At 35.3% G+C, this 23,615-nt stretch overlaps 1 protein-coding gene across 2 annotated transcripts in view; it reads right to left on the bottom strand.

The window, feature by feature from the left end:
* Positions 1-23,615, bottom strand: part of LOC150101619 (sperm-specific sodium:proton exchanger-like) — a 32,658-nt gene extending 9,043 nt beyond the window's left edge. For both annotated transcript variants that reach the window (XM_090400520.1, XM_090400521.1), the window contains exons 1-6: positions 23,492-23,615; positions 8,992-9,246; positions 5,697-5,837; positions 5,212-5,328; positions 4,795-5,065; positions 1,886-2,029 (exon numbers count right to left, since the gene is read on the bottom strand). In XM_090400520.1, coding sequence (XP_090256646.1) covers positions 1,886-2,029; positions 4,795-5,065; positions 5,212-5,328; positions 5,697-5,837; positions 8,992-9,246; positions 23,492-23,609 — 1,046 coding nt within the window. In that variant the 5' untranslated portion in view covers positions 23,610-23,615. The remainder of the gene's footprint in view (positions 1-1,885; positions 2,030-4,794; positions 5,066-5,211; positions 5,329-5,696; positions 5,838-8,991; positions 9,247-23,491) is intronic.

Genomic DNA, 23,615 nt, shown 5'->3' with positions numbered 1-23,615 from the left:
GTTGTTTTTATGATATTTCTTGGTTAATAAATTGATTGAATTTTGAAATAAGAACCCTTAGATATCGGATGTATGAAGGGATCTGTCTAGCAACAAGGCCCTCTTTTTTTTTTTTTTTTTTTTGCCTTTTTATCCATGGGGAAAAAAGGGCATCATTGGATCAGTTTTTTGTAAAGCGAGGATAATTATGAAAATTACCTCTCCATCTGGCACGATTTTTTCTCTCTGTCTGTGTTTTCTTTTAGAGAAGCGTTTACGTTTAGCACTACGTAGTAGTAGTGCGTGGGTTAACTTGTGGATTTTCTTTGTCGTATAATTTATTAGATAAGTTTCAGCGGCGATTGTTCTACCAATTAAGACATTGCACTGGGCTTTATCTCGACCATCGTATATCTCTAATTATCTTGGAATTCCTAGATATTCTTATCGAAATGAATTTTAGACATTAGCGTCACCTCTTCAGTTTTACATACAAATTTCTGTAAGTTTAGAATATTTTTTTTCTAATGAATGTGTAGCAAGGCTAATTAAACGACAGTTAACAGGTTTCCATAGCTCTTCGAATCATGAAAATTTCTCTTTGAAAGTGGTTGTTAGAATATTCCTAAGAAGGTCAAATAAATAATCACTTGGACAGTACGGATTGTCATAAAACCATCTTGTAATTCTATTAGCTTTTAATTACAGGAAAACCTCGCTTTACGCGAATTCGATATGCGCTATAATCAGTTAGCGCGATTAAGGGAAATGATACTATTTCTCACTTTAAGTGATTAATCGGTTAACGCGATTTTTTTACGTTATTCGAAATTTTACGTTACACAAAATTTTTGTCACCGACCTGCAGCTAGCGAAAAAAGCTGGAAGTCATTAAGAGATATGAAAGTAGCGCTAATAATGCAATGACTATGCGAGACCTAGGATAAAGCGAGTCTACAGTTTGGACTATATTAAATAAGAGCAAAGAATACAAATAACAAGGAAAAGTGGCTACTGCTTCTTTAAGCATGCAGATTACCCGAAATAGAAGCCATTTAATGATCGAGATGGAGCGTCTTCTATCACTCTGGATTGAGGATTATAACCAAAAAGAATACCTCTTGGTACAAGGAATATTCAGGCAAAAGCTCTCAATATTTTTACCTCATTGAAAGAAACCAAATTTCAAGAGGAATGGAAAAGCTTTACTTCGAATTTAGGATGGTTTGACCATATTAAAAATCGAACTGGACTGCATAACGTAAGAATAACTGGGGAATCTGCAAGTGCTGATAAAGATTCTAGGCCAAGTTTCTTGAAGAATTGCAAAAGATAATTCAGGAGGATGATTATGACGATCGGCAAATGTTCAACGTCGACGAAATTGGTCTCTTTTCGAAGCGTATGCCAACAAAACTTTCCTAGCTAAAACTGAAGCATCTCAACCAGGATACAAAGTATCTAAAGATCGCTTTACGCTTTTATTAGGAGATAATGCAGAAGGAGACTTTAAAATCAAGCCTATGTTAGTTTATCGTGCGCAAAATCCATGATCTAACATTATCGAGGAAATCAGCACAACCGGAAAAGAACTTGGATTTAATGAATTTTTTGGTAAAAAAAAGTAGCTCAATCAAATGTTTAGACATCAAATAAAAATTTAAGTAATTGATTTTTATCCTCTAATATAGCTTATACTGTATTCTTTCCCTAAATTTATGCTAACTGATAGATGGATTATAATTATTCCTATTTTTTATTGTATTCGCTCAACGCGATTTCGCTTAGCGCGCATTAATTGACGGATTAATTAATCGCGTTAAGCGAGGCTTTCCTGTATATTCAGATTAAACATTACCCGAAATAGGTGGCCGAATCTCGAACAAAGTTAACGCTTATCATTTACCTGGCGACGGTTGTTCCCACATAGGTAGCAAGAATAAGAAACCAGTCATCCTGCATAATGAAGCTGTAAGCCCTTTCTGTGATGACAACTCCGACTAGCATAAAGATGACAGTATTGGCAAAGTAAGACAGCATCTCCCAAAATCTGCAACAAGACACAAAAGGAGGTTAGTTCATATATAAAAGATACACATCAATGTATCTTCAAGGGGTATATAGTTACTATGCTAATATTACACAATTAAGTTTACATTATTAATAATTCTTATTAGCAAGTTTCTCCAGATTGATCTGTTATTTGTCGGGTTTCCAATATTGTCAGAAACTTGCATTTCAGTTATCTAAGACACCTAGATCTTATTCTTCCTCTGAGTTTTTCTCCATTCTGTTCAAGTGATAATATCACCTCACATACTGTCGAATGCTGATAATATCAAGTTCCTTTCTAATATCTTTCTTTTAAAATGATGCTGCCATCTGTTCACTCCCCAATTTTTTCTCAGAACATCTATGTGGTCTCAAGTCTTTGTTTTATTTCTAATCCAACTTACAAACCCATAAGAAAGAATTGATTTGATCAACCCTATCTTGAATATTGCAAATATGGCGTGTTGATTAATTTCTCTTTTATTCCGCATAAATTTATGCAACTTGCTCCTTTCGCATCAGTTTTGCAAATGCTATGATCTATTTTCAGATTTAATTTGTCATCTTTACTAAATACTGTGTTTAAATAGCTAACTGGTTCTGTAGGTTGTGAATAAAGTGATTTATGAGTATAACATAATTGATGACCGCGCGGTTAGCCTAGTGGCTTTGCGCTTCGCAACCATATGCCTGGGGAAGGAGTGTCCCAGGTTCGATCCCCGTTGTAGACGTGAGGAATTTGAGGATCTTCCTCAAGTTAGCCGGTCTTGGGCGCGGTCAGTAGGGTTTTTTCCGCCAGTTTATCTGGCGTTTTTCATCCCGCAAACAGGCCCCATGAACATACGCCTCGACAGTCAAAAATATATCCCCCCCCCCCCAGCGGTAGACCAGGCGACGGGTCGGTTGGGAGCAGTACTAACAAGAAGTCGCATCTAAAGTAACACGCGGACCTTGCATGGGAAGCGGGAATAACGCGTAGTAGAAGAACAAGAAGATGAGTATAACATAATTCATATAAAGCAAAGAACCTATTAATATATCTGTTATCGGATTTAAAACCACTCACAATGTGATCTTTTTAGATGATAAGCAATAGTGGAAGTAGCGTACGCTTTTTACCTGACACTTATATTTTTCAATATAATTCAATCTTAATCAGTATCAATGGAAACCTAGCAAGTGCCAAAGCATCACGCTGCCGCCACTACAAGCTAGTGGCGGCACCAGGAATAAACAGATCCATTATGTCAGATGGCGCGATGATTTTTGGGGTCGATTTATGCTGTTTCTTTGTGGAATCGAAACTGTGTCATTTGACCAGGCTCTCTCTTTCCAATCCTCAAGTCACGGCGTGACTTGAGGATTGGAAAGAGAGAGCTTGATGCCACAAAGCTGCTGATGCCACTCCTTTTACGGCAGGGTGCATTATGATTATTTGTAGACTTCTTTTGTGTCAGAATGATTACGTCTCATAACTTAGAATGCGTACTTCTAAGAGCTGTAGCCTCCTTTGATTTCATGCTTCAACAAGACTGTTGTAGTTCATAGAACTAGCGTTCGCTAGTTTGTTTTTTCTGGTTTCTTGCACCGTCACGTCTGGCACTAGTGATCATACTTGCTCTCAAGATTATCAAAGTCGAACTGTTGGCTCATTCTCGCATTGAATTACACACAAATGCATTCTCTGTTCTACCGACCTGCTTTGTATAGCCTAGAATGAACACAATATACACTGTGACTTAACGACCAATTCTATGAACAATGGAGTTAATAAAGTTGCCACTCAGTGTAGATAATTTTAGAAAGAGAGAAGGATATACTGATCTACGAAACTATATTAATAAATTTCTGAAGAAACAAAAGAGCAAAAGTTGTTCTCACACACACACACTGGTATAGCAGGAAACGAGGATGGATCAGCTGGCTAAAGAAGGGGCTAGAAACAAGTTACCAAAAGTACTCAAAATCTGCTATAAAAACACTCGCAGAAGAGAAAAGCCTAGACTTGTGGGAAGAAGAATGAAAGACATCAAAAAACGGATCAACAACAAAAGAAATCTTGTCAAGCATCAGAAGCAGACTCCGGCTGAAAAGACACGCTGTTTCTCCAGGTTTAACCACTCTACTAACGGGACATGGAAAACTAAGACACTACTTACACAGATTCCGGGAATCGCCATCATGCACCTGTAGTCCACACCTTCAACAGACTGTTGACCACATACTCTACGACTGTCAGCTAGTGGACTCCATCTGGATGCCCTTAATACAACATGTCATCACTTCCGGAGACAAGTGGCCAGTGTCAAAACAGAGACTTATAGAAAAGTATTACTCAGAATTAATTAAATGTGCCAATAAAATCAACTTCCAGTGCTTGTAATCTAACATAAATTACTGCTATTGTGTGAATTATATGGTGTTAATATATGGATATATAAAAATGTAAATATGAATATTGATACAAAAATATAAATGTTAATCAGTACTTGTAAGCTACATGTAATATAAGCATTGTATGCAAAGGAGCATGTAGGAATAAATTATCTCCTGGTAGGGTTACTATTGAGAGGAAAACACACACACACACGCAACATGAGAACTGTCCCTAAACACAATTATTGGACGTCTACCTAGTTCTACCTTATCAGATGAATGTAACTGTTAGTCGGATTAAGGTAGGACTGGGCAGCAATTCTTTTTCAGTCTTTACTTTTAAAAAAATGTTGTTTAAGATTTAACCCTACAGCTATTATACCTTACCTGTGAACAAATCCTTCAACTTCTGGACTAATGCTAGATTTCTGCGAACTGATCACCACTCCTAGAGTGACAAGAGCCAACACGCCAGACACGTGCAACACCACTTCGGCCAGGTAGTAAGTGACGTAGGCGGCGCTTAGTGTCACTGTAATCTCGACTACAGCGTCGTTAAATATATGGGATAGACAAAAGACCGAAAATCTTCCAACAACAAATCCAAGAGCTGGACCTCCTAGAGATATCTGACAGAACTTGAGAATAATTTTCCCAGCTGCAATGAAAACATTGAATTAAATAAGTAAATGGGCGAAATAAGCAGTTCCATTATCGAGTGTCATTCGTAAGTGTTTATGTTCATTACTTGCTTTGTGCAACTGTTTATATGAATTCATACGAAATATATCTTTATGAGCTTACCAGAGATTGAATTTCCAGGCGTAATCAAGTCGACAAGTATTGTGAATGCTACAATGGCCGAGCCATCATTGAGAAGCGATTCGCCTTCTATTAGTGTCGAAAGTGTTTTGGAAGTGCCTGTAATTATAAAGTGAAAATGATTACAGTTTTGCTAATCCCACATCACTCCCTCCCATCATGTCCATTGAAATTTAGAAAGGTAAACCATAGTGTAATCAGTTAATAACCTGACTATCGTAATAGTAATATCACATTAAATAGTAATAATACTATCGTAATATGTAATCAGTTAATAACCTGACTATCGTAATAGTAATATCACATTAAATAGTAATAATACTATCGTAATATGTAATCAGTTAATAACCTGACTAATACTGTCGTACACTTTGTATATTGATGAACAATAATAGCCGTGATATTTAATAGCTGAAAACAGTTTATCATTATATTCTGGGCGCAGAAAATTATATAAAGCATCTTACCTAGTTCTCGTAATAAAGCCACGACAGCCACAGGGTCGGTAGCACTAAGAATGGAGCCGAACAGAAGGGCCATGGGCCACGACCAGTGATACGAATAGAACAGGTTGATAGACAACAGTGCAACTAGAATGGCTGACAAAACTGCAATATCAAAATAATATATATATATATATATATATATATATATAAACAACTAAGTTTTTAATAATAATAATTTTTAATAATAACGTATAAGCATTTATAAATAAGTGATTTTGGTAACTACCAACAGGTATGGAAAATGGGAATGAAATACTGTAGTTCAAAAGAAACCCGCAGAGGACGATTGTCAGAACTCTTCGGATATTTCCAATGCATTCTCGATCTCTTTGACTTTGATTCGTAGCAGTGACGCAGAGGAAGCTTCGTCACCTACCGTTTAACTCAGGAAATCGTTAATACTCGTATTTTCTGAAACCTGCATAAGATGCTGTAGAGTAGTTCCCTATGATCAGAAACAATACAGCAGCTCCACATTGCGTATCTTCTAGTGAACGATTAGCCAAAAGAATTAAGCTGTTGGAATCTCCTCCATAAAATCCGGTCTACTTTTGTGACTTGCATATTTTTGCCATTTCTTGTGGATGAATGTCCGATTTCCAGTTTGGAAGTCTAATTAAAAAATCATAGTTCAAATAAATGAGTTGGTGTAAGACAAATAAGTTATTCAATTCAGAGTTTACTATTATTATTATTATGAATATTTTTATAGTAAACTATTACCAAAAGAGACTAAACATGGAACTTTTTTTTCATGTCGCTTCAGACTTCCATTAAATGGACCTGTGGTTACACAGGATGATGAAATTCACATCTCGCCTAAAGTTATTCACAAACATATCCAGGGCCGTAGTTATGCACAGGCGCACGAGGCTCTAGCTGGGAACCCCGAAAAATTAGAGCCAATTTAAGGGTCCCAAACAATGAGAGGGGAGGAATCCTAGCGCCTCCGGTCCTGCCTGCCTCGGGAAAAGTGTAAGTACGGATCTGAACATACCCATGCTCACGACAGGATTCGGACCCATAGTTGGCTGGAGGGAGAGGAGGATATCCACATGACATATTGTAAACTGTGCGCTTTTTATTTCTATTTATAAGCCTGCTTGGTTACTACGCCTTTGTAACAAATAATGTCTAATGCTTTATTGTACTATCTTTATTCTAATTAGCAGTGTGCTTTTGCTTTCGTACCCTTTCTTACTTATTCTATCGCGTACTATGTTTCTCCACCTTTCGCATTTACTAGTCGTATGCCTATGAACACTGGAAAATTTATTTGTTAAGACTGCGTCACCAGTATTTCTATATCGGCATAAGACTCAGTAATGCGTCGGGTAGATCTCTCTCTCACTAGCATAAATTCCTTCAATAAGTTTATGTAAACAGTCGTGGTTTCTCAAGTACTTAAACTACGCTTTTAATGCCTTAGTTGTTTCCCCGCTCACAAGTCGGAGTTTATTTAGGAACAGTGCATTACAATTTAAAGAATCAGGCGGCACTCTATTGATATATAAATAAAACACATTTATTTACATTAATATCAAAGTGCATTAATTAAGCGATAGGGAGGTTACTCTCTCTACCTATCCGTTAGACTTTCAGCATAAAGAAACAAACTTTCTCTTTTCAATACTAATTAACCATACAATACAATTACTCAATTACTTCTCTGCTTATCAAATCAAATTATTGAAAACTCTGATTTACTCAATAAGAGGTTAGCTAACTATGCCAAGTTATTTCACAAATCTTATGCCAATCATTACCATTCCAAATGACTCTCTTATGGACACTTCTTATTACTATTAAACTAATTCTTATAAGTCCATCTATAACATATCTCCTGGATTAGAAAAGAAAATGTACAAAAAATTAAAGTTACAGAGGCTCTGCATCGCACATTCAATCAAAAGTCTTGCACTAAGGTCTCTATGGCTTTTCTTTCATCTCGGGTCATTAGCTTCTTTCAGGAGTACCTTGCATCAGCCGTATCTCGTCGGGAATTCGAGTACTGCAACCTGCAGTACTCGAATAGCTCCGGCAAGAGGTTGATCTCCCACGGCATAATGACTTCCGAGCGAAACTGCTTCGGGTATTTACATCAGCTGTTCTCTCGTCATTCCCAATTTTCTCCTCTGGCGTGGACTCGCCATAACGTCTGGTCCTCTGGATCCTATTCCAGGTATTTTTCTGCCTCTAACTGCCGACTCTGATAACTGTAACTGCTGCCGACTGGCTCCCCTCGATGTTCGGCTCAGTCCCTTTTTATTACACCTTCTCCGAAACCTTGCACGAAAGGTTGTAAACCCCCGAAGAAATCGGCACGACTCCTTGATGTTCTTTTAAAACCGACCCGTTCTTTCTTCTCCTCCGTGCATTCCTTTGATCGTATTTTGTCTGGCAGCAGAAACTTGTCTGAACGTTTCAGATCTCTCAGGCACTGACTTTGAAGGTGTTTATGCGCAGAGCTCGTAACTTTCTCATACACTAAAATCGTAAACAACTTTCTTGTGCCTCATATGCTATTATACAAAGTTCCGGTGGCAAAGCATTGCCTTTGTTTTTGGCATTCAAAAATATTCTTGTTAAAGGAGTAAATACAGTTAATTCCCATAGGGTTGTTTACAGTAATATTTAGCATAAAACATAAAGAGACAAACAAGGTTATTTTTGTAACATTCTCATGGGACTTGACCTCTGTAGCGCTTTGGTATTTCCAAGCTACATCGAGTTTTACAATATGACTGTTTTAGCACTTAGATTATGACAGCTTTAATTTGATTTGTTGGTCAGAGCAACTTATTGAGCTCAATTTCAGAGTTTATTTTTTGGCAGACGGATTTGTTTTACTTAAGTTTCTTAATCAGTATTGGAACTCAACCCATCTTCATAATGAGGTGGTTACACTCAATGATATTTTGACTAATTCAGATCATACAGCATACCTAGTTGACTGAGTGGTTAGCGTATCCGTTCTTCAGCCAAGAGGCTGCTGGTTCGAATCCAGCCAAGGGCATGGATATTTGTGATTGTCCTACTAGCCATCTACCATATGCACTGCTGTAACTTGTGTCCTGGCGCAGCATGACGTTTGATGCCTTTGCGTCATAAAAATCAAATAAAAAAAAAAGAAAGAAATCACATATGCAGTATATTGTAAATATTAACATGCATGTTAACACGTACACACAATTTGTGCAAGAGTAACTTCATTATGTTGAGCATAATTATGGATAGATTGACAACAATAACTTACTTAATCCAGGAACAGCAAGAAGTACACACTGGAGAAAACATCGAGTGAATGTATGGGCGTCCATGGCAAAAGCGGATTCGAAGATTAAGATCGGTAAAAAAACATGAAGAATCAGATGAGGATCGATTCTGGCCAATGCGGTATATTTCTTTAAGGAAGGAACTTTTGCCGAAGCGATGCCGAAAAGGGCTCCACATACTAGCAATACTACTGTATAGGGCAGATGAATCCTCTTGTTTAGGCAATGAATGGCAGCTAATGGATAAAGACCTCATATAAGTCGCTATTTCTACGTCATAAAACTGCTAACAGAAAACACATCGAAAAGGTTCGACAAGATTTATAAAATTAATAAATAAATAATTTTTTCCCTCAAAAAAGTATAGGCTACCTGTGAAAGCCCTTAGTATCTGTCCTTCAGTTCCTTAAAGAACTTACATTCCTTTTTTTAAAGAGCTTTTAGCCCTTCCCTCTCCATATCACAAGGATCTTAATTAAATAAAGAACATTTTTAAAATAATTTTGTTTTTATTTTGTAACTTTAACTACACTTTTAGCACGAATTCGCGAGATAATATGCAACTATGTGAAAAAAAAATCTATTTCAAAAAATGTTATATTGTTGATCGCCTATTTCGTTCTTTACTTTTTTTCTTGTATATTCCATGGAAGCATAACATACAACTGTCTTAGTCGGCAACCAATATACCAAACTATTCTATTCTAATAATGACAAGTGCCAATGTTCCCACTGTCGTGCTTATAAATTATAAAGTTAACGACAATTCACGATCGTCTGTTCAGGTTCACATTTTATTTAAAGTTTGTACATTGTGAGATTTTTAAAATGTGTTATGGTACTGCTTTTCTTATGCGAAAAAATCCTTTTTATATTTAAAAAAAATGCTTTGACTACTATCACTCTACAGATGCTTTCCATTGCTAATATTATAATTTCCGGAATTCCTGCCTGTCCTTACTCCCCCCCCCCAACACACACACACACACACACACACACACACACACACACACACACACACACACACACACACACACACACACACTCTGTAACTGATCTCATTTCAGGGTGAAGGCGTTCTCTTAACACGATGAAACTTTCATTTTGTAAAATGTTAACACATCGTAGAACGAAAACACTTTAGAATACCCTCCAAAATTTTTCAACAGTGCAAACATTTCATTAAAAAAAATGAACTGATCTAGCTTCTTTAATACAAACGTGGTGGTGGTTTTTCCCTTCAGTCGTTTCTGACTCTATGTTACTTTTTAGGCTTCGCTCACAAAGGGTTCCTGCGAGAGTTTTACAGGGTAGTTCACCATTTCTCACCTCCCACCCCCTAATTTATCCAGGCTCGGGATCGGCATATGGCTGGGATGTATTTATGCCTATTAGACCAGCCACCTCACCTTTAGTCGAAAGAGACCAGATAAAGGTTCCTCATGTCACTGACGGGAATCGAACCCAGGTCTTTCCGACTAAAGGGCTTTGTCTATACCGACCGAGCTACGGAGGCTCTTAACACAAATGTACTTCTGCGTATTCAACTTCTATTGACAAAAAGAAAAAAGGGAAAAAAAAAGACATCATTCCCAATATATTAGTCAATAAAGATCAAACGAAACTCTGATCTATAGTCCTTAACACAATAACTGATATTTTAATTCAGCAATAGAGTCTTCCAACAACTTGTGCAGCAATACAAGTATCAATTCAGGATTTACAAGGCGTATGTTTCCTAGGAATGAAATCTTTTTTTACTTCCATCCTTCACAACAGTAGTGTTTATTTTTTCACCATTCAATTAAGCAAGGAAAACATCAGTACTTGGTGAGACCATCCTACAATCCAAGCATAAAATGCGACGGCACTCAAAATCGTCATCAACAAAATTTATTACTTGAAGTTCCTTGTATTTGATTGCATTCAGTATGAAAAAGATGCTATCATAAGATCCTCATGAAAGGATGTTACATGTACCAACAGAATAAGTCAGAGACATTGAAGACTCCTTCTCGTTGGGCAATGCAACAAAAACTGCCTTCCAACTGAATTCAGAGTAATCGATAAACGCAGTTATTCGTCAGTTTTGTGCTCAAATCCTAACTCTTCCATCATTCCATTTTGTGTTCACAATTGAAATTCTGAATACCACAAAATTCTGATAGTTTCTCATTTCTATTTCTAGATCCTTGAACCTTTGCTGAGAAAGTGCAACTCTTGTAGGATGGTTCTCAGAAGTTCAGCTTTGACAAGTTACAAATCATAGGGGAAACCAAGAACTACACGAGCATGGCGAATTTAGATCAGAAGATATTAATGACGATCTTCCATAAAGTGCTTGTGTTCTTTCTTTCATCATCAGAAGAAGTAACTTCGTCCTGACGAGAAGATGGATCAGGAGTCAGTAGCTTCACTGCAGGAAAGATCTCTTGGCTACTCTGTTTTATTTTTGCTTCTTCTTTTCATTCGTTCCATAAGGTTTGTTTAGAATACATTATTCAGTTTGAGAATAAGAAAACGTTTGCGACACTGGTGTTTCCTTGTTCCCCAATGATAACCAAAATACGAATAATAGGTTTGCTTTACTACAAATTTATAGAATCACGTTGCCATTTCGCTGTATCCACACACAATCTGGTAAATTCATCTTGACAATTTTCATTTTTCTCCCCATCTAAATTCGCAGAAATAATAAAAAAAATGCGGTTGGAACAAACAACTAATCACAACTCTGCAGTCTCCGACTGATGTCTAATATACATTTGCTTGCTATGATACCATGGTTTTCCCGTACTAGGTAGAATGAAAAACGATGATTATTTTCGTTTCACAGTAATTTGAGATATGGTCATTACTGTTTACTTACAAATTGTGTGATGCCATGAAAAAATTTCAAGTCCAGATATGCACGTTGGAATTAATACCAGAAATTAGTTTTCAATTCTGCTACAAAAACGTAGTTGACACAGAAATTGTTACCACAGCGACCACCTAGAATTCTTCCTAAACATGGAGATAGTCAAGGGGATATTTATTTACAAACGCTTTCAAGTTTTCTTTAACGAGCAAGCAGTGCCCTTCACGATAAAAATATTAATCCTGTTCAGTTCACTGAATCGGGACCTTCAGACTCTTTCTAACTTCCTTTGGAACCTAATAATGCTATTTGCTATTATTCTTCTCCACGCTTTTCATTCTTCACAGCAGCTGGATTTGTTACATTGTTGACAAGGTTGCTTTTCAGACATTTGTCAAACCGGTTTGAATAACACATTCAATGATAATTTCGTCTAGCTTCCTTTTTCTTTTTTCGTGTAGTTACCGTGTGAACTTCAACCTTAGAAGACGTATTACACCAATATCTATCATTATCTTATAAATCATCGAAACGTAATTATAGTGTAATAGATAGGAAGCAGTTTTAATACCCCCCCCCCAATTCACAATGAACTTTTCCTGCGTTATTGTGGATTATATTTTATTGCTATTCATAAATTCCCAGACGTTTCTCTCAACAATTTATCTGGGCAAAGAAAAGAAAGGAGGAGGATATGAAAGCAAGTGACTTTTGCAATAAAGGATAAATAAATAAAATAAAAATAAAAAACTGAAATTTTCGACCACTTACAATTATTGTATCATTACATCGCAAATATCGTTCACCTCTGACCTTGAAAATGACCTTCCATTGCCTTCTGTTTAAGTTTAAACAACTCCTCAATCATTATTATACAAAGAATCATATGAACCGGACAGGGGAATTTAATGAGTCCCCCCCCCCCGTTGTTGGTATTAACATAAATTAATATTCATCATAAAAACAACTGGAGGTCGAATGATCGATCATGGCTTTCCAAGATTACTTCACTAAACTATTCCTAGTCGATTATTTCTCTAATTGATTATTGCATATTAGACGTAGCCTGTTTTTAATCTTTGGATTCTCCATTTTTGACTCATACATATTGTTCTTGAGAACACTGTTTTATATAGCAAAGTGTAATGGGGGAAGACTAAACCAGTGGCGCACCCAGAGGGAGAGCCAAGGAGCCCCCCCCCCCCCAAAGAAAACGAAAAAAAAAAACACTAGAAAATTTTCCAAAAATCTTTTCCTAATTAAAATGTATTTTTTATTTGTGTTGTGTCGTGTCTTCTATTAGGTCGTATGCGATGCATAGTGTGTATTCTCAAATCGTCTACTCAACCCCCCCCCGCAAGATTAAATCCTGAGTGCGCTACTGGATTAAACCATAACGAAGAATATCCAAACCATGGTTTGGATATTCCTCGATTCGAATAATTTGGATTATTCAAACCATCACCTTCCAGTCATATTCGAAACTTTTTATCAGTTATGATGGAAGCATACAGGGAACAGTCTCGGTCTAAGATGTTTAAAACCTATTAAATACATAGCAGAACTGTTTTTCTTATCTCTTTAACACTTATCATAATTTATAACTAAAATGCCACTGTAATCTAAACTTATAATTCATCAGAAATGATAGTTTGTCTCCTACCTGTACTTTGCTTCTTCCCCCAGTTGCAACTGACCAAAGTTTTTCGGGGGTTTTTTCCCACTTTTTAAGAATAATTTAAAAAAAAAGCGATGAAAACTGTGATCTTGATATTTGTTACAGAATACATGAAACGAGAGAGAGAGAGAGAGAGAGAGAGAGAGAATGGGATAAAATAATTGTGTTCATATTCTTGTCATATTTGAATCATGACTCATCTTTATTATTAAATAATGTTTAATATAAGCATTCTTGGTTTTTGAAGGTTCCAATAGTGTGAATACGCTGAATTATTTTTAAATTCTAAAATTTAAAAATTTAGATGATTTATAACGTCTCAAGAATGATTCATTGAATAATCAAACAAAATACGTGCTCAACGCATTTGATTTGAATCATCATTTTTTGACATATCTTCGCAGTCACTAATGATAAAAACAGAATGGAAATACTTTTGTGTGAACTAGCTGACATTGTTTTCACTGATATCAATATTCTAACAATCAGGTATTAGTGTTGATCATTTCTATATATTCAATCAGGATACTAATTGAAAGTGGGAAAAAGTAATTTCCTGATTGTTGAAATGTATCATAATTGAATCATTAATATCGGAACGAATATCGCAGTGTAAAGTTAAGAATAATTTAAAAAAAAATGTTTGTAACTTCGTACGAGTAATTTATGTGTTTTCATTTACAGACGAATTTCTTATAACGTTTTCGGTATCTTTGGTTTAGTTTATGTATTTTATGTAAGTTCTGTTTTTTTAGATGATACACGTCACAGCGTTTTATGATGTATAATTTTTGTGGAATTATAATTTTAGCAAAACCCGATATTTTAAAACGAATATGATTAGGAAAGAAATGGCGTCAGTTATCTGCTATATTCTGGTGTCACCTCTCATCTGATCAGCCTGGTTAGGCACGCACTCAACTTTCTGCGATTGCGTGAAAGATCGAGACCGACTGATAACCGAGTTCCAAAAGTTAAGGCTAAAGGGAATGCCACCAACTCTCTTTGGGGAATATTTCGTTTACTTTATTTAATGATGATAATGATAAAAAAAAGTTTATTGAAAAATTTAACCATTGTGATTTTTTTTTAGTATTTAAAGCTAACATATGTGACATTTCGGGAAGGGGGATGGACAACAAAATTATATCACGCCACATTCCAATAAAAGTTCAAGCATATTTTTAAATTTATTGAATGTTTTAGCTTAGAACCAGTGCACTACCATGTTATAAAAATGTAAGTATTTTTTAAAAATTAGAAAATTAGATTTTTCTAAATATTAGCAAAATTCCATATTTATTTATCTCATCATTTCAAAATATATTAGCGTGGATATTATTATTTACCGTAAATTATTACAGTTAGGAAAATAAAAAAACTTCAAATATGTACGTTTCTTTTCTAATTTTTTTTTTATGTGACACTAATGCCATGGGATAAGGAAAAAGATGCATGAAAAAATGCTTTAGATGATTTGTTTAATAATTAGATAATATTTAATAATAATTCTCCCAAATTATTTACAGCTGCACTAGAGGAAGTCTTGAGAAGCCTTGATTGGGAAACAAAAGGAATAAACATAAATGGAGAAAGGCTGCATCATCTGAAATTTGCAGATGATATTGTCCTGATAGCAGATAATCTTGAAGATCTGGAAGAAATGCTAAATCAGCTAAATGAAGCCTCCAGAGTAATTGGATTAAAAATAAATAGAGAAAAAAAAACAAAAATAATGATGAATAAATATATTAACCATAGAACTGTCAAAGTTGAAAACCATGAAATAGAACAAGTTACTTCATATGTATATTTGGGCCAAATGTTATCCTTTGAGGAGTGCCAAAGAAAAGAGATTGAACGAAGAATTCACCTTGGATGGATGGCTTATGGGAAAATGAGAGACATATTCAGAAGTGACATCCCTATGAGTCTAAAAAGGAAAGCTTTCGACCAGTGCATACTTCCTGTCCTAACATATGGAGGAGAAACATGGACTTTAACAGAAGCCCTAAACAACAAGCTGAGAACAACACAACATCGCATGGAAAGAAGTATGCTAAAAATGACATTAAGAGATAGGAAGACAAATATCTGGATAAGATCTCAAACAGGTGTGATGGATATTGTAAAATACATTAAACAGGCTAAGTGGAGATGGGCTGGCCATATTGCCAGATGCAATGACGGGAGATAGACTAGAAACACAACAGAGTGGAGACCAATGGATGGAGCAAGACAAAGAGGAAGACCGAGAAGAAGGTGGAGAGATGAACTGGAACAAATTGCAGGAGTGAGATGGATGAGAGAAGCAGAAAACCGAGTAATCTGGAAAATCATGGGGGAGACCTTCGTCCAGCAGTGGACAGAACCAGAAGATTGAAGAAGAAGTAGCAGTTTTAGTGTTAACATAAGAACGTTCTATTAAGTACCAGGTTTGCTACACTTGTAACAAACTTGGTACTTAATCAGGTCTCAACTAAAATATTGTAGATCATTCTTTAAAAAAGTAAAATGTGAATTAATTTCTATAATGTGTGAGATATGGACAGTTATATTAGCTGAAGAATCGATCATACAAACTGACTAACTCACCTTCAGTTGAAATGACCATATAAAGGTTCTTTGCATTGTAGACGGGATACGAACCCTCTGATGAGGTTCGGTGAGGAGTTGTGTCTTTGATTTCCTTGTCTTAAATAGTAGAATATAAACTAAATCCTCTAACATCATTTTTTTTTTCATTTCAGAGAGTAAGTGGCACCTATAGTTGAGTTCATTTCTGCGAATTATTTATTAATCGTAATTCATAAATTACTAGTGTGCAAACTGATAGATTCTCACTCGTTAACGGTAGGTTTTTTCTTTAATTAATAGTATTTCCAAAATGACTTACGTCTAATACGAAAATTACATAACGAAAATAAAGCTTATTGTTTTTCTCCACCATATAAATATACACGCATATTTATACTGAAACCACAAAAATGCGTAAATCTATGCTTGCTGCGAAACTCAGGTGTAATTCACAATTGTTACATAAGAAATTGTAGAGCACAAAATCTTATTTGCATTAAAATTTGTAGTTGAAGAACAAACAAGGAATCTTCAAAGATTTCATATTTCTCTCTCTCACTAATAAATAAGTCCCTTCTTTTTTATTTAATTTTTATTTTTAATTCTTAGAGTAATTCAGATAATTTTTGAATTAGCAAAGGAATGGTGAATTCAGAAAATGCAATGTAAGAGCTTAAATTAAAAACTATATTAGCAAGAGCATATTAAATATAACAAAGGGCCTTTCGTGATCTAATGTCATTTATAGTCAACTGCAGTTATGATTCAAGAAGAGCATTGAGATGTTTCTATAATTATTTAGAATTCATTATTAGTATAGCAAGAATTTCGATTGAATAACCCGTAGAAAATAAAATATTTTCTATAATATAACTAAGTGAAACTTTAAATTAAATTTGTAATAAAGATCAAATGCTTTCGATCAGCCAATTTATGGCGTCATGTCGCTCTGCAGATGTCAATGTTTGATGATATATGTGAGGAAGCAAGATGGTGACTACACTCGTGTCGAAAAGCTAAGGACGAACTATTTGTATATGAAAACATTTTCGTGACTACAGCCAAATGTAGATATGAATTTAATGCCAGCATACTAACAAATTATATTACATAAAATTGTGTAATAAATTTCATACAAATTAAATTGCAATACGTTTTTGGCAAATTTCCTAAGGAGATAGTTAAGGAATTAATACAGTGCTTACAGAAAACTGTGCGGAGAAACGTTTCAGTATAGAATTTGTCCACCCTGAACTTCGATGAAGCTCTCACAACGTCGTACCATGCTTAGAACCAACGATTCAGGAGTTCTTGAGACAAACTGGCCCACTCCTCCTTCAGAGCAAGGATAAGGCCTTGTTTGTTTTCTAAAGGGGAATTTCGAACAGCAGTGCATCTTTCCATTGGGTCCCAAATGTGTTCTATAGGGGTGAGATCTGGGGAGCGTGCTGGCCACTCGATTCGGTTAATATCCTCTGTCTCCAGATGTATCTTCACCGTTCGTGTATGATATGGCGTTGTCATCCACAAAAACGAATTCTTCGTCACCATGGAACAATCGAACATGACGTTGAAGAACTCCATTGCAATATTGTTCACTGTCATAGTCCCTTTTTCCAGCACTTGTAGGTCGGTGCGTCCATTAAGCATAATGCCTCCCTACACCATCACCCCATCACTGCCGTATTTATCCCTTTCAAGAACATTCTCGCGATAGTAAGCAGTACCACTTTCACGTCAGATCAAGTGTTGTCTAGAATCTGAGGAAAGACTACAACGACTCTCATTTGGAAGGGCACATCAGTCCATTGATATCTTGTCCAATTTGTGTGGATACAAACTGAAAACGTGTTCTTCAATGAGCTGTGGATAAATGGACGCAGACTACAGGTCTTCGGGCGTATCTCTGCTTGAATGGAGCCGACTTGCAAGCTGACCTGCCATAGTGCGTCGATTATGTTCTGCCTGTTATATAACCACAAATCTGTGGTAGAGCGATGGCGACCTTTTTTTTAGCAAACATCTGGAACACATTCCATTGGTTTGAAATGCTGCCAGAGCCTGGATAAATCACTATGTGAGATTTTAAACTCTCTGGCAATATCAATAATTATGCAGCCTTCTTCAAGCTTTCCAATAAATCTTCTAGAGATGTCTTTGAGACATACAAAACATCAAAGTTTGCAACTTTATTTCTTCACGAAAAGAGCGCTTCCTTCGAACACAATTCGCCTTAGCAAGCCTTTTGCCTGTTATACTGTCGAGTGCTACCACGTGACCATTGTGCGCGCGATTTGAAAATTTGAACGTGTAGTAGCTTTCTACCCGAAATTGTCGGTTATATAAATTGCCACAAGCTGATTCGTCTGAATTTGCGGTTGTAATCTTCAGAAATAGTGTTCGTCATTAGGTTTTGAACGCCACTGTAAATTGTTTTCTTCATTGATTTATATTTGCGACTCTATTCTTGTGAACGAATGATTTGGATGCATATCGTAGATTACACTTCAAAATGTGCACACGAAATATCCTTAATATTTGTCTTTAATTTTTAATCTTCTTTGGGCTGATTGAGTATCAAATTACTTTAATTTTAGCAAATATTTATCTTTTTCAAGTCTAATAAAACCACTTTGATTAGCAAATGAATTGTTGCGACATCTAGTGGTGTGATTGGCGGATTTGAAAAAAAGTCGTAAATAAACACTTATTATTATTATTATTATTATTATTATTCGTGACACCTCCAAGAAGTCCGAAGACTCATCGCGGGAGGACGCCAACAACTGTCTCAACTACTACATCTTCATGCCTTCGAAACGACTTATTATGAATACATGAACCAAGTGCTTTCAATTTGTAAAGTCTATACATGCGAATAACAGTTACTTGACATCAACTGCTACATTCCATTATTTTACAGTAAAAGTTACTATCTTTAAAAATCTTCCAAAAATTCTCTAAACTTGTCCAAGTTCACTGATCTCACTTAATAATGAAATTTACTATGAAGATAAACTCTACATGAATACCTGAATTTGGTGAATACAGAAATCGTCATAATTATTTTATTTTTTAGTAAGATTTAGCCGAGCGGCTTTTGCAGTGCATATACTCAGTCTCTAGAAAAATTACTAAAATGAAATCTACGGGAAAGTCGGACTGGATTTATGATACAACTTCTGCACATCCTGTATATTGCCAGAAAGTTTGGAATATATGAAAAAAAAAAAAAATCGACCATTAAAAATTAAAAAGAGATACTAAAATGTTTAATAATTGTTTATATTGTTACTGAAGTTTAGTTGTAATATTAGGATTATATCAGGTATTATCTGCTGTTGACGACGTTTTGATGAACTTTCTGTATTATTTCGATTAATATTTTCATGGCACTTTAAAAAGGACTTAAAATTAGCAGTTCTCACGTTATGGAATTATAGATCGCGCTGTTGATCGAGCTCAATGGACTTCAGTTTAAATGTATTAAATTTCTTGTGCATGTGGATGATAGGACAGGAAATATAATATCCAGAAAAACATCAAATATCAAATTTCTCATTAAATCTGTTTAACATATCAACAATTTTAAATTACAAAGAAAATTGCGCGCTCACTCGCACACATACACACACACCTGGAAAGGTCAAAGATCCAGTTCCATTTTGTGCTGTAAGAATGCAACTGATAATGGATTCAATGACCATGATAACATGGTCTTTCCTTGATAACAACAAAGATCACGGTAATCTTAAACGAAGTTTTATTATGTTAAGACCAGTTTTTTATTTCTTACTGAAATATACAAAAAATTAAACTTGAGTATAAAATAAAGATATCCAAATAAATTAATCAACTGCTTTCAAGGTGCAAATATTCTCTTGCTGTATTTGCATTAAAAAATAAAAATAACCTAATTCGTTTTATAAATGGAATTGTCTTGTATTTATTTTGAAAAAGAGGTTTATTTATTTTTTTTAAAAGTCCGACTTTTATGTATTTTTCGTAATAGATAGCCTAAACCGATTTCATTGTAAGCGATTAATTCTTTTTGAATAATTTAAAATTAATTTAATTATTCGTTTATAGAACTTTCATACTAATTAATTGGATATAAAATAAAAATAAAAATAATAATTTTAAATTTTCTGACTGAATGAAATCTGAGATATGTTTGATTGATAAGATTATAGCACTCAAATGCGTGTATATTTCATATTTCATAAAAAAATATTCTGATGCGTTTTTTCCATGGATGTTACTCTTCCTCTCTCCACTCTCCATAAAATGAAAAATTCGATCTACTTATATCCTGTATGTTCTTTATAGAAGTTGTATATTTCTATCATATCGTCCTTCTTTCTCCGGTTTGCTAGTGTCTGCAGTCAACAGATTCTCAATCTTTCTCATAATCCAAATTCCATTCTTTAATACTGCCATCTTTAATACTCTCCTTTGCATCCTCTCCTTTATATCTCTATCACCTTGGAAACTACCTTTTTGGAAAGTGGAGGAATGCCGACCCCACAACTTTTATTTTATTTTAAGGGATGATTTCACCAATATCAGAAGGAGACCACGACAAATAACTGACACTATTAAGTAATCCTAAACTCTAACACGTACTTGTCTGAGATAAGGGTTAGAGATAATTTTTATGGGAAAAAAGAACAAAAACCGTTGCTTGTCTGTGAGCTAATTTTGGTATTAGCTAAAAAAAAAAAAAATGCCTAAAACGTTTCAGTCGGCCATATGAATCCGGATAACTAGCAACGGTCTTTCTACTGTCAGTCTTGCATTGCAGTCTCAGAAATGTATCCACAAGGCTACACAGTAATATGTATTGTTCAATGAAATCATTTTCCAGATAAAAATAGCTCGTTACTTTTTTAGTCAATCAAGAGTGACAACATTTTTTATAGATCTATCATACATCTATATCGACATCTGTCAGAAATATAACATATATCATTCTTTTCTTTTCTTTTCCCTTTTCTTATGTAAATTCTCTTCCACAAGTTGTGAATCTGTAGTACATTATTATTAGTACCATCGATAGGCTAAGGTTAGATAACTCAGAAACTCTGCTCTAGAAACTAAGCATGGAATATCGTTTTTCAAGCTACTTCAGTCTACCAGTAAGCAGGATGTTGGTTTTACACTAGGAGATGTAATTCATCTACCGAAAACGAAATTCACAAACATCCATATCCACGATAGGATTGGAACCTGCAGCTTGTTGATTGGAGAGTGAAGACGCTTTCCACTCGACCAACCAGAGCAGGTCAATAGTCCAGTACATCTTTTATAATGGGTACTGAAATACTGATGCTTCCCTTCTTCATGCATCCTCAGAGTTTAAGTACCATTTGAAAAAACACTTGCCAGTTAACACAGTAACTAACACTGCGAACTATATAACCAGACTGTGAAATATGTGTTTAGTCTTCGTAATATTTCCTCGTGCATAACGCTAGTTTGCCAGAAGAAAGACAGTTATAGATTTGATTCTAGTTACACTCGACGGGAACTATTTTCTTGGCGATCAATTGGTCTCCAGTGCAGACTATTAGGGTGTTTTCTTCTCAAAAACGTAGGTTTTAACTCCGCAACTTAGGAAATGCCACTGTAAAATTCACACTATTTCAGACAATAATATATCAAGTAGTTTAGGAATACAAGATGGCGACAGTTATGCTGTACTTTGCCATTCAAATCGTCGGAAGCTATGAATTCAACTAGTAACGGCCAAGGATGGAACCAGCTGCTTACTGTTTTATAAAATTTACTTATAGCTGATAAGCTCTGCCTACTTCCTTTGAGAAATAAAAGGTGTTGTAAGGTGTTTACACTTCTCAGCACTAAACCTCCCGAAGAAAGAGCGTCAAGAGTTCGATCCTAGCCATCGAGTAGAGGAACGTTTTCTAAGCCTTTCGACCGGTTCCCGAGTTAGTCGGTCTCTGTCATGGGCAAGCGGGGTTTTTCTCCCGGAAACTCGAGTTTTTCATCTCGTAAACTCAATAAAATGACTGTAGAACTCACATTATTTTAAGACATTAAAAATATTATGTCAGGACCACGAGATGGCGGCACTTGTTGAGCTGTCTCTTCACTGAGTGCTGCTTAATTAGTGATAGCCTTGGGCCAACTATCGCATCTGATTGGCTACTAGTCGATTTGAACTATCCATTCAGTCTCCAAAAGTTAGAGAGGACTAAAACGGCCTCGCCTACTCCATATACGGGAATAAAAGGCGTTATCTGATATATATATATATATATATATATATATATATATATATATATATATATATATATATATATAAAATAATAAGTTAACGCCTTTTATTCCCTTATAAGGAGTAGGCGATGCCTTATATATATATATATATATATATATATATATATAGGTGAAAAGGTGAGAATGAAATTCGAATTTTACAAATTCTGAGGACATTAAGGAAACCACAAATGCAATTCAGATAAATAAATACGGATGGCAGTATTTCTGAAAGATTAAAAAGTTTTATTAAATTAGCTTTACAGATCTGAGATTTGTAGGCTTTCTTTTCTTTTTTTTCTTCAGGTGAAAAATGGTTTCTAGGTAGAAGAAAAAGTACAGTTTTGATTTATTTTTTGAATTTTGAGAAACTATGAGGAAATAACTATGGGAATCTTTTCCTGACTGCTAAATTGTTACGATAATCAAAAATGTGATGTATAATTTTATTTCATTTCTGTTCTTTCTTTATTGGAACAATTTGGAGATAGTTTTGCGATAAATACGTCTTTGTTTTTCGTAATTTAGTTCAGTCTTTTCAGAATCGTTTATATTTCGGTTGGAAAGACATTTGTTCAAAAATCACTTCAAGAACGCAAAGTATACCTTCATAAAGCATGCTTTTTCAATTAAAGGCGTTGGTGGGGCTCATGCGGAGTAGACAGGTATTTTCCTCCCCGAAACTAGGATTTTACTTCTCAACAAATAGAAAATCGGCATGAGAACGCACACAGTTGTCTGGGGATGAACTCATGCACTAATGTTATGGCGTTTGCTTCTGCCATAATCTGAACAAACCAAGCCAACGACTTTCATAACTGCATGATAGTTGCAACCCAAATAATAATAATACTAATTACAGACGTCGTAAGTGGATTCACTAATTAATTATCCAATACTTAATACTGAACTATTAATTATGCTTTAAAGAGAGATATAAAACACCCGTTATCAACATCGTTAGCGTAATGCTAACTAATAACATCTGATATTTTATTATCAATCTGCTGTTCACCTGGGTCAAAGAAATCATGTGACCGATATACATGTGCCGTCATATGAAAACATCAGGAAAGAAACAACTTACCTCCTAAAGCGAAACTAGAAAATAGAAATAGGATGCTGTAAGGGGTTCCATCATAGATCTCTTCACCAAGAGAATCGTTAGTGGTGTTATGCTCGTCCTCTCTCCATACGATATCCATGGTAAG

This window comes from Typopeltis vanoorti, chromosome 11 (genome assembly GCF_054136105.1).
Source record: "Typopeltis vanoorti isolate ZY-2024b chromosome 11, IOZ_Tvanoo_1.0, whole genome shotgun sequence".
NCBI classification, from domain to species: Eukaryota; Metazoa; Arthropoda; class Arachnida; order Uropygi; family Thelyphonidae; genus Typopeltis; species Typopeltis vanoorti.
The sequence above is the reverse complement of the archived record's forward strand: the minus strand, read 5'-3'. Positions and strand labels throughout refer to the sequence as shown.